Source organism: Lytechinus pictus, chromosome 3 (genome assembly GCF_037042905.1).
Source record: "Lytechinus pictus isolate F3 Inbred chromosome 3, Lp3.0, whole genome shotgun sequence".
NCBI classification, from domain to species: domain Eukaryota; kingdom Metazoa; phylum Echinodermata; class Echinoidea; order Temnopleuroida; family Toxopneustidae; genus Lytechinus; species Lytechinus pictus.
In genome coordinates this window covers 57,615,965-57,629,139 of record NC_087247.1, presented here as the reverse complement: position 1 = coordinate 57,629,139, position 13,175 = coordinate 57,615,965, and the positions used below count along the sequence as shown (strand labels likewise).

The 13,175-nt window shown below is 34.2% G+C and overlaps 1 protein-coding gene across 1 annotated transcript in view; it reads left to right on the top strand.

The window, feature by feature from the left end:
* The window catches only part of LOC129256926 (uncharacterized), a 36,122-nt gene extending 31,320 nt beyond the window's left edge, over window positions 1–4,802 (top strand). The window contains exons 9-10 of the mRNA XM_054895145.2: window positions 319–463; window positions 1,326–4,802. Coding sequence (XP_054751120.2) covers window positions 319–463; window positions 1,326–1,433 — 253 coding nt within the window. The 3' untranslated portion in view covers window positions 1,434–4,802. The remainder of the gene's footprint in view (window positions 1–318; window positions 464–1,325) is intronic.
* The last annotated feature ends 8,373 nt before the right edge of the window (window positions 4,803–13,175 follow it).

Here is a 13,175-nt window from a genome sequence, read left to right as displayed (position 1 = left end):
AAACTATTGTAAAATGATATTGATTGTTTAATTGCGAAGATATCAAATGCTGTATATAATTTTTTATAATATATAAGGAAACAAGGGAGAGTAAAAGAGACACTGTAGAAAACAAAATAGAATACTGTGTTTCTTGCAGTTTAAGTGGTGCCAGCTTCTGTTTCTGAAAAAATATTTGAAATATCATGAACTGTACTGTCATGCATTGATGATGGATTATAATTATTTCCTTATTCTATGGTATCCTTGAAATTAAAATGACATTTCAAGGAAAGGAAGCCTTAATGTTACTTTTTATTTTGTCCATGATATTTACAGTGGGAGGTCAGTCCTAAAACAAGATGAACTCAAGAAGGTCTTCCGAGATAGAAGTCAGAAGAAATCCCTAAAAGCCTTGGAGGAAGAGAGGAATTCTAGGAGGACAAGCCTTGATGTTAAACTGGGAGAAAGACTCAAGATGACAGTAAGAATGATCATAATTCTTAAATGATGCAAAGATTTAAGCAGAGTAGTCTGGTGGTTCTGACTATTGCCTTTCAATCAGAGGGACAAAGGTTGGAATCACAGCCATAGCGTTAATTCTGTTTAACAATTGTGCTACACCAAACTGGGTAGTAGATGGGTACCAATTCCTTGAAATGGTTATGCACAGGGATCACAAGGCTAAAGCCAGTGTGTGATATAGCATATTTTATCATCTACTTCGCAGACACTTTATGCAACGTTCAGAATCTATTGAAAATGCCCATCAAATCACAATGGACAGATTAGAGGTCATTGTCAAAAGTTGGTGGGCTTGGACACCACATCGTCTTAAGATTCGGACCTGACAAAAATATGCAAATATGTCGTTTGTCCAGAGTTCAGGATGACACTGCTGTTTTTATTCAGTGATTTTCGACAAAGACTGCTTTGTTATGAAGGGATTTTGGCAAAAGATTCTGTGAATTATAGAAAGCGTCAGCGAAGTCATTGCTAAAATGCCCAAATGACAAATAGTGCCTTAAGCACTCTCCAGAGACGAGTGCATGTGTATGAACACATTATAAATTGCATAGTATATATGTATTAGTATTTTAGACAACATGACAGTCTTTATGTTTACAAAATGTTCCCATGCATCCTGACTGCTGTAATGATGTCTTATTGAGACATTAATATCATCTGAAAGCACACTATTGCAGTAAATACATGGAATCTTATCAAATATCTTTCATTGTACTTGGTCCACTTCTCATAATGTTTATGAATGTGTTTCTCCATTTATAAAAAATAGTGATGTATACAATACAAATGATAAAATCTGAATATATTTCTTAATACAGGAAGAAGAGGAAAGCTTCAAGAACTTAGAAACATTGGAGAAGGCTGCACTTCAGCCTGAATTTATGAAACTCACTCTCAAATCACGATCTAGCTCAGAAAAATCATGATGGACACCTCATTATCATCTTGTCACATAGAAATAAACTGACTTCAGGAGTATTTATATAAACAATATATGTTTTAGCTTTTGCTCCTTTGAAGTGATACTATGAACATCTCTAATACTTGCTGATGAACGGGAGCCATTGCTTATAATGGCTTTTGAGTGGACTGGATTAATTGCTTGCTGATTAGTTACAAACTACAGAGTTGGGTGCGATTTCAAGTTGTAACAAAATTTGAAATTTTAGTACTTGTTTTTTAAACAGGAACTAGAGTGTCTTGAATATTTAGTTGTGCACTACTCTTCACTTGAAACATCTGATCATCTGATAATTTTTCATGCTTTTCAAGTTTGAGTTTTTAATAGAAAAAATAGTATAATTACTTGCATCGAATTTACACAAATACACACTTGAGGGATTTGAAACAATGACTTTTGGATTTGTCAGAATAATGTACCAAATGTTGTTGGGTAGCTTCTGTATATGTTAAGGAAAATGATATTCTTTTAAATGCATGATTGGACAAAACTCTAAGTCATTAATGGCTAGAGTGAGCCCAAACTGCTCTCTGTCATTAATATTATCCCTAGTTTATATCTATGTAGGCCTATGGTTTAAAAAGGGGAAAAGGATGTAGATTGATTTTATAATAGTTTTTCTCTTGATTGAAAAAGCATATTGATATCCATCTTGTTAGTCTGATGATAAAATGGGTAAATGAATATTGAAAAGGTTCTAATCCTGTGAAATAAAAGTGGATTGTATTTTGCATAGTATTGTAAGTACCTTTCATGGCAACTGTCTCAAATACTCCACAGGGAGCAGAGAATGTGCATATATTGTGTGAAGGCAAAACTGAATAAATCTTATCAAAGGTGTAACAACAATTGCTCCTGCGACATTTGCTCCGGTCTGGATATCTCAGAGGGCATAGGGTTAGAGTTCGGATTGTGATTTTTTTGGCTCAGAATCATGTAAAGATAATGATTAGGGTTTGTTTAGTTATGGAGGTTGGATTGTATGTTTGGCTTAACGTGCAGATTTTCCATCGGAGCGATTGTCACAGGAGCAAATTTCATGGAACCGTTTTAAGTGCCTAATATTTATTGGATTAGAATTATTATTGAAAAATCTGTTTCGTCGCAACATATAATTACATTCATGTGATATCAGTGTGACATCTTGAATGAAGGGTTTATTAGACCTCATTGAGGACCATAATGATGAAAAGCTAGATAACCATGAGGATCTATGAATGAAAATCAGTTGACATGCGTAACATACAGACGAAGATGGCAGGTTATTGCAACGTAACCGTGCCTTATAATGATATGTGATTGAAATCAATATCAACTCTGTAGTTGTGATTGATTGAATTGATGATTTACCAGATGTGCCCTCAACATTCAATTTGTATGGATTGTATCAGTCAGTCCTTATGAAACCTATGCACACCTCTTCAGCCCATTTTCTTAAAAAATATTTGCATTAACATTGTATCAGAAACCTTGTTGAGGTCTAACTATTTGATATTAACATACATTGTTGAAAGGTTTCATTTGCATTTAAAATCAAGTGTTTACGTAAGTTATATGTAGCTATCCATATGTATGGTAATTGTAAATTTCCGCTTGATCACTTCTCGGCTTCTTGCAACAAGCAGTAAATATCCCTTTGTTTTTTATACAATTGACACATGTGAATTTGCATTAAGAAAATTGCAAATACGATTGTGAAACACCCTCTATAAGTCTTGCCATGTAGTATTCAATGGCAGTTAGTACTTACAGTCCTATTGTACCTCATGTATATCTTGAAATGTAGCAAGTATTAAAGGGACTTATGAATATGCAGATGTATCATTTTAAAAGTGATGATCGTCCATGATTATCAGAGTATAAGTCAAGGTAGTTTAAATATGGAGTTGGGAGTCTAATCTTATTACTTTCCTCATTTCAGTTTACCAAATAAGGTACATTTTTAATGATATACTATTATTAAGAGTAGAGATGTAGACTATCAAGTTCATTGCACTTATATAGTTTAGATACTAGCTTGTGGTGAATGGGAATAAATTGGTGAATTAAGGAGAAAGTAATTAGCTTGAATAAAGTAGAATATTTGTGAAGTATATAAGTCTAGTTTATGAATACACTCTTAGAACTGTTTAAAATGGTATTGGATTCATTTGATTGTTAATAAATTATGTGATAGCACCAATGTTCTTTGGCCAGATAATAGCACCAATGTCCTTTGGCCAGGTAATAGCACCAATGTGCTTTGGCCAGGATATAGCACTAATGTCCATTGGACAGGTAAAAGCACCAATGTCCTTTGGCCAGATAATTATCTGGAAAGAGCCGTGGTGTAGTGGTTTGACTCTCGCCTTGAAAACAGAGGGTTGTTTGTTTGAATCCCACCATGGTCTAGCATCCTTTGGAAAGGTGTTTATCCACACATTGCCACTCTCGAACCAGGTGCTAAATAGGTACCCGATAGGATGCGAAAGCCTATGTAGTATGCCTAGCAATTGAGTCTTGGAACTCTTGTTGGAATGCTCCCCAGGGAGTGGAGAAGGTACATACATTGTATGCGGGCATGCAAGGATCTGATGACCGGGGTAATAATAGGCTGTAAAGTGCTTTGGGCCATTATGGGAAAAACGCTATATAAAAAATAGCTATTATTATTATCTGCAATAATATTCCTAGATGAACTTTAGAGGGATGAAGTGCGAAAATATATCCTAAAAAAGGTTTGATGTTTGTCATGTTAGCCATGCTAGAATTGATAACAGTGCCAGCTATCATTGCTAATATCATTCTTTTTTCCTTATGAACTATTTTTGTTCTCCTATTTCAAATCGGTAATTGGAATTTCATTTAGCATGGATGTTTACAACATTATATACCACAATGAAAGTTTTTAATTTTTGTTAAATGTTAGAAGGGATATAAGAATTTGAATTAGGACATTTGATTTCTCCTTTCATTTTTACATCAAGATGATATGACAAATAAAGAAGAATATTTCCGTACATTGAATTATCCCAACAACAATCATGACAGTAATCGAATTGATGTGAGCTTGCATTTAACCATCCTGCTTACAGACTTTGATTGCTTTTATATAGACCTATATCACAAAGAACAGCTAATTTATTTTACAATAACTTTTTTTTCAATTCAGGATTTGCATCGTGTGCCTATAGATTTTATCTATATTTCGCAATTGCATGTTATCCTGTATTTCAAATATGTTTCATCATTTTGTGAATAATATGCTATTTTCAGTACTCTATTATATTATCTCCCTAGCTCTGTTTGTAGAGGGAGACAAATAAATTTTATAATCGGATGAAACCAAGTATTATCAGCAGATGGTTACCCAATGTATCTTTATGCCTACATTCAGAAAAGCTAACTTAATCAATATTTGTTTCCATCTACAAAGCAATATTTTGTGTACAGATATTCCCATGATATTTTCATGATCAGCAATGGTAGTATACAGAAGGCAGATTTGGGAGATATTGTAAATGAAAAATCAATGGCATAATGAGCCAAATATTTTGAGGGGGCCAGATATGGCATATCAGGCAAAATTAAGAAAAAGTTGCGAGCGAGCAAAAATTTTTGCTTTTTTGTTACAAAATTCAATTTTGTGATAGATTTTAACATAATATTCTGCAAATATCATACTACACCCTTCTCTCTTTTTGCTTTTCTTTGTCGTGAAAAATTTGGAGGGAGAGCACCCCTAGGCCCCTTCATCTGTACGCAACTGGCTAAAATGAAACTGACATAAGAATTTTAGTTGTGCAGTAGCTTTGTTTCAAATCTTGTAAATTTGCTCCTCTTACGTGTAAGTTGAGCTAGAAATGGATATCCCCATGGTAGGATTATAACTCTAAGCATAAATATACAAGAGTGGCTGGTATCTCATTGATACAGTATGTGAGTCAAATCCCTATAGCCCTAAATATACCCGAGTGCTACAAATCCCCCATTATAGGATATGTTGCATCTTTAAAGAACAAGTCCACCCCAATAAAAAATTGATTTGAATAAAAAGAGAAAAATCCAACAAGCATAACACTGAAAATTTCATCAAAATCGGATGTAAAATAAGAAAGTTATGACATTTCAAAGTTTCGCTTAATTTCACAAAACAGTTATATGCACATTCTGGTTGGTATGCAAATGAGGAGACTGATGACGTCATCCACTCACTATTTCTTTTGTATTTTATTATATGAAATATGAAATATCATAGTTTTCTCCTCATTGTCAAGTGAAACAGTGATTAATTCCTCCCTAAACATGTGGAATTAGCATTGTTTAATACTTTATGATTTAGTCAAGTCGGTCCCTATGGTCAAATCTGAAAAAAATGAAATATTGTATAATTCAAACAATAAAAAACAAAAGAAATAGTGAGTGATTGACATCATCGAATGACTCATTTGCATGTCGCAGAGTTGTGCATATCACTGTTTTGTGAAAAATAAGCGAAACTTTAAAATGTCATAACTTTCTTATTTTACAACCGATTTTGATGAAATTTTCAGTGTTATACTAGTTTGATTTTTCTCTATTTATACAAATCAATATTTTACCGGGGTGGACTTGACCTTTAATGATCATTTATGTCTAACTTGACAATTCATGTCATTTTATACTAATTGATTAATTATCATGATTCATCCAATAAAGCCTCTGTCTGAAGGTGATTAATGAGAGAACAAATATTGATGCATGGATTCAGTGCAAGCATTTCCTAAATAGTTATTGATTTGGGAATTAGTGCCTTTTAATTTTGAATGTAACAATTATATTTTTTTTAATCTTCTATTAATGTTGGTGACTGGCTCATGAGCATTTTGACATAAAATAATCAGATTGTTCTCTTGATGACACAAGGCACAGCTTTTCAATCCTTTAATTTGATTTACGTGTATAATTCTTATAATCATTCCTTATGATAAAACATTTCCTCATAGAGTTGTTTGGAACCCAGTACTTATGTATATTTCTTATATATTTTCTATCCATTTATTTATTCTATGTACTATAGAATTTATTGATTCTACAAATATTATGCAGATCTATATATATAATATATATATGAATTTGACATATGAAATACAATGTTTATCTTACTTAACAATATATATATATGTATATAAACATGCCTTTAGGGATAAAAAATCTGTGACAAACTTAACTTTGCAAGGTCTTAACATTGAAAAAATACTTAGAAATCACCAAAGAATGCCTTGCTGACAGTTCTGGAACATTAATGAATATTACGATATGTTGAAGAAGGAGCTTTAAACTCTTCTTTTCAATTATTTACATAAGCTCAGACTTTTATTTCACACACACACACATACATATATATATTTCACATGCACTTTTCTTTCTTCAGGCAATTCCTCTGAATTTGAAATACCTATGCATACATGTTTTGATATTCATTTCTCATTACTGAAATTTTTATAAAACTTCCATTCGCCCCCAAACTCATATGCCACTCTCTTCCTAGTTAATTCTTGATGTGAAATATCCACTCTACATGACTGCTTCATTTTGAAGTTGATGAATAATTATAACAAAAATCATGCTTCCAATTATGATTTTCTTCTCACTCTATATTTTGCATAATTTATGTTAAAATGAATATATGGATATACAAGCCTTCCAATAATTGTTTAATATGATTATTACTTAAAGGTTTCCCATTGTCACTGAGAAAGATTTTGTGATGAAAGCATGAAGTAAAATATCCTTCATTGTCATCACAGTATGATTGAAGTTTTACAATGTAATTTCCAGAATTTTTTATTCAAGAATCAACCAAATTTATATGCTATTATAACATAAATTTACTTTAGATTTCATTCTGTTTAGATATATAAATTCTTTATCTTTGTTATGCCTGTAAATTAAATAAGTTCGAAGTACTTTTTATACATCATTTCCAAATATTTTATGTGATATGATCAAGGAAGATTATGTTAAAAATGTTCTACAAGTATATGGGTCTAAATGATTAAATTTAATCATTGGATAAAGAGAGGACAAATAAAGAGCTCTCAATAAATTGTGTAAATATCAAATATGTAAATTGTGTCATTTTCTGAATTATTTTGATAATTTGATCTGCTGCAGGTTCTTATACTGAGATTTGTTCAATAGATGAAATATGAAGATAACGTGTATCTCAACAAGCCATTTCCTCCTCTTCTTCTTCGTCTTCCTCTCCCTTTTTGTCTCGCCCACCAGAGGTGAAGGCGAGACTTAGGGATCCAAATGTCGTCCGTCCGTCACAAACTTTATGACACATAACTCCACACCGTAAGTCACTTTTCAACCAAACTTAGGTGGTAGATGGACTTGGGGGACCTGCATGTTATGCTGTACTCGGATGTCACATGGTAAGGTCAAAGGTCATTTTCACGTCAACCTTGAAGTTTACATGCAAGACTCTTATTAGTCCAGTCAATATAGGATTTGACCCACCACTAATTGCAACACGAGATATTCCACTGCAATGCTTTCAAGGAAGGTCCCCTAAACAACATACTAAAAGTCCCAAGAAATCCAAGCAGTGGAAATTTATGAAATTTGCATATTATGCAAATTAGCCATAAAAAGTAAGAAAAATAAGGAAAATAGCCCAAAGATTACAAATTGAGTGTCCAAAACAATTTAATTTGAGCAAAATTTCATGATAAATAACTGTATTCAATGTTTTTTGTCAAAAGTGCAAAAAAATCTACCTCATTTGCATAATATGCAAATAACTATCCTTATATGGAAAAATGTGTAGGTATTGTGATTTTTCTCTCATTATCTGCTTGAAAATTTCATTAATGTTGGAATTTACATGCTGCTATCACTAAGGACGTTGAATACATTTGTATTCAGCTTAGTGTCTGTAGTGTAATTTGCATATTATGCAAATAAAAGTATCTAACATGTTATAAATATTCAAGAAAACACACTGGTGATACATCCCTCAAAAATTGCAAGTAGAAATTGGAATATGGCAATACCTTACAGGAAGGTTTCCTAAACACCATATTAAAAGTCCTTAAATATACAAGCATATGGGAAAATCACAAAATTTGCATTTTATGCAAATTAGCCATAATAAATTACAAATAAGGAAAATAATCCAAATATTGGAAATCAAGTGCAATCAATACAAATTGAACTGAAGCCCATGACAAGTTTTACAAATTTATTTATGTTTTAAATAAAAAATCGTAAATAAATCTACCTCATTTGCATATATATGAGCATCTTTATATGGAAAAATCCAGAAATTTTGATTTTTCTCACAAAAACAGTTATGAAAACATTTCAGTATGAAAACATTTCAGTCTAGATCAATATGATTTGATCACTAAGAATGGCAAATACATTAATAATCAGCTTAATAACTGAAGTGTAATTTACATATTATGCAAATAAGCATCCGACATGTTATAAATATTCAAGGAAACACATAAGTGATACTTTCCTCTAAAATTCCATGTAGATTATGTGTATTAACCATGATGACCTTCCCTACACTTCTTGCTTGGTTGATATTGAGTTTTGTCACGAGCAGTTACCCCACTCATATTGTACAATGATGAGTCAATTCTACATGGATCCCACTGCTTGAATGTTTCATTATTTCTATCCAAGTCTTGCTATCTTCTTGACTTTGTAGAGACTTTGTGTTTCTTGCGAGTATAGTCCACGCTAGCAACTCCTGGATTGCCAAGTGATCAGCACAAGATGTCACACCCGTACAAATAAAAGCCCATTAGCTTCGAATATTTGGTCTTTGTAGCACACCAATTATAGCTTATAAACTTGGGATCCTTGTATTTACAGCGCTTAACGATAAATCTCCACCCTACATCTCAGAGCTTTTATCTCAGCATAGACCAACACGCAGTCTCAAATCAGCAGCTCAAGCATTGCTGAGGGAATCTCTCAGCCACACAACCTGGGGTGACAGAGCCTTCTACATCTCTGGACCAAAGCTGTGGAATAGCCTTCCCCAATTTATCAGGAGAGCAGAGACCCAATCAACTTTTGAGTCTTACCTGAAGACCTTTCTGTTCCCCACTCCAACATTATCCCAAGACAAGAATAACTCAATTGTAGCATTACTAGGACAGTACTTGAACTGAATGATGATCCTAAGCACTGTTTGAAGACATTGAAATTTGTGAGATATTTCCTATTTTTGAGCAAGCGCCATGAGCGCCCAGCTGAGGCGTATACCGACGCTTTACAAGAACCCATCATCATCATCATCATCACTTGTCTTGGTGGTGTATATGAGTACTTGCTTGGATCACAAGATCTCTGGGCATGCTTAATAAGAGTAACAATGGGCATTTGCCTATACGAGCGACATGAAAGCCATTCATAAATTTATGATGAAGGCTTAAAGTGCATTATAGGCATCTTTCTCAGATACAGAAATCGTAATTAGACGTTCTTGCTGAATCCAGTTGCTGCTTCATGATGAAGCATCCATTTTCTGTTCTCTCCTCTTTGATAAATCTCCTATGGCAACCATCTCCAAATATTAAAGCTATAGTTTCTAAGTAAGTCGTATGCAAATAATAATATTAATTTCCTGATATTTATGGTAAACAAAAATTCCTCAGTGAGACAATGGACAAACCAGATGGAGAACTAAGCCAGATTATTGCCTTTCCAACAAGAGGACACAACATAATGGAACACCCTTAACATCACCATCAAATACCATCCAACATTGATTAGACAGTGTGTACCACTTCCAAGATTTATTTGCCACAATGTGCTACTCATGGGTATACGTACTGTGAGGTTATCCAGAGGAATAAACATTTTATGGTACGACTAAGGATGTTCTTCTGGAGGAATGCTGACTTTAATAGTGTCATGCAGATGTACTTTGGACAATCATACAACTCTCTGTACTGAAATCCGACAAGTCGAGCATAGGAGACTGAATGCCAATCAAGAGGACTTGAACAAGAACACATCGTTAACCATGTCTTCTTCCGACACAAGTTGCCTCAATGAGGGAATGGACATAAGTTGTGTCGGAAGATGTCAAGAGTTTTAGAGAAAGTCTAGGAAGGCTTGCACATTTTAGAGCTCCAAAAGCATCAGTAAGGTAAAGCTCAGAATTGCTACAATGCATTAAAGAGGACCATAAGAGGGTTTGTAGACAAGCCTATAATACATAATTTGTTGACCGGATTGACAATGATCCAGGCTGTAACAATTAGCATGTTGGGAGCCCTTAATATCAATAGCTATGACTACATTGGAATATCATTATTAAAGGAAAGCAACGATTTTTAGTCTTAGTATTCACCACTGATCATGATGAGGATGACGATACAAGTCCTGGGACCCAGTCCTGACCCAGATATGGCCAGATAACATATTGTTTAGTCAAGCAGGTGTAGCCAGACTACTGAAGAAATTGTTAAAGAAAACAACCTGCATGAAGCTACTAGGCCAGACGGAATCTCTGCTGCACTTCTTAATGAGACTACTCATCAGATCTTACCTGCCATAAGTTTGCTTTTCCTGGCCTCCCTTTATCATGTTTATGCAGTGAAATTTCAAGAAAGTCTAAGTCGTTCCCATCCATATAAGAAAGGGTTGTCAACTCTAACAAACTACACACCAATTCAAATACTGTGCTTTGTTCTTGCCAATCCCATCATCTTGTCAGACTAACGCTTAGGAAGCGAAAAACATATTTCCAGTATTTTTCCTTGAATATAAATCATATTAGGATAGATTTGAATGCTTAGTGATAGCAGCATATTAATTTGAAAAACTTAAATGTTTTTACTGCAGTCAATGTGATAAAAATCTAGATTTCTTGACATTTTCCATATAAGGATACTTATTTGCATAATATGCAAATGAGGCAGATTTGCTAGTTATTTTAAATAAAGACAGTGAACTTATTTATTCATCATGTTCAAAATTACTTGCTGTGGACATTTAATTTGTAATCTTTGGATTAATTTCCTCATTTTCTATTTTTTTTAATGGCTAATTTGCATAATATGCAAATTAATTTTCAGGCATTGGGATGAATTCTCATGCTTAGTGATATAGTAGCATATTAATGTCAACATTAATGAAATGTTTTCAAGTAGTCTATATGAGAAAAATCACAATATCTTGACATTTTTTCCATATAAGGATGCTTATTTGCATAATATGCAAATGAGGTAGAAATTTATGCACTTTTGATTGAAAACATTGAATTCAGTTATTTATCATGAATTTCCATTCAAACCAAATTATTTTGGACATTTCATTTGTAATCTTTGGATTATTTCCCTTCTTTTTCTAATTTTTCATGGCTAATTTGCATAATATGCAAATTTCATAAATTTCCACTGCTTGGATTTCTTGGGACTTTTAGTATGTTGTTTAGGGGACCTTCCTGGAAAGCATTTCAGTGGAATATCTCGTGTTGCAATTAGTGGTGGGTTACCCCCCTATTCTGGCTAGATTGACTGGACTATATGACACCTAACTCCGGCAACGTAAGTCACTTTTCAACCAAACGTAGATTGTAGATGTGCTTAGGGGACCTGCGTGCTATTGCGTTGTGAGGTCACATGGTATGGTCAAAGTTCATTTTGAGGTCAACATTAAAGTTTGAGTGCAAGACTCTAATGACAAGTGTTATTCCATCCCAGTCATTTCACAATGAAGTTTCGATACAATTCTGTTGCGTGCCCTGGCAAATTACGATATTTCTGGTTATTTTCATAAGTGGGCGAGACACAAAATCGCTTTTGCCTTCTTCCTCTCCTCCTCCTTCTTCTTCGTCTTCTTATCCTCCTCCTTCTCCTCCCCCCTCCTCCTTCTTGCTCTTCCTCTCCTCCCCCTTATCCTCCTTCTTCGACGTGGGTTCGATTCCAAGCCATGGCGTGTTTTCCTTCAGCAAGAAATTTATCCACATTGTGCTGCGCTCAACCCAGGTGGGGTAAATGGGTACCGGCAGGAAGAAATTCCTCAAACAGCTGTGCGCACCGGAATCGGTAGACTAGCTAAGCCGGGGAAATATAGGAGCGCCTTTAGCATCTAGCAAGGTGGATACGTGCGCTATACAAATCCTATATTATTATTATTAGTAGTAGTAGTAGTAGTAGTAGAAGTAGTAGTAGTCTGATGTATTCAGCTTAGAGGAATGGAGGATAGTTGAGATTTCAGCAGGGCAGTCGCTAAAGGGGGCGTTGTTGCGACACCCCCCCCCCCCTACTCTGTATATCGTCGGAAAATCTGCGCGCCCGTCGGGAAAATTCCTCCCTGAACATGTGGAATTAGCATTGTTTAATATTATATAGCTCAGTAAAGTTGGTCCTTATTGTCTAATCTGTAAAAAATGAAATAATGTATAATTCAAACATTAAAAAACAAAAGAAATAGTGAGTGAGGGACATCATCGATTGTCTCATTGGCATGTCAGTGAGGTGTGCATTTCACTGTTTTGTGAAAAATAAACGAAACTTTAAAATAAAAATATAATAACTTTCTTATTTTACATCCGATTTTAATGAAATTTTTAGCGCTATGCTAGTTTGATTTTTTCTCTATTTATTCAAATCAACATTTTCTGGGGTGGACATGACCTCTAAATCAACTGTTAGTTGGGATTGGCTTGTCCTATGAAAGAAATGATGAACGGGAGAATGGGGAGGAGAAC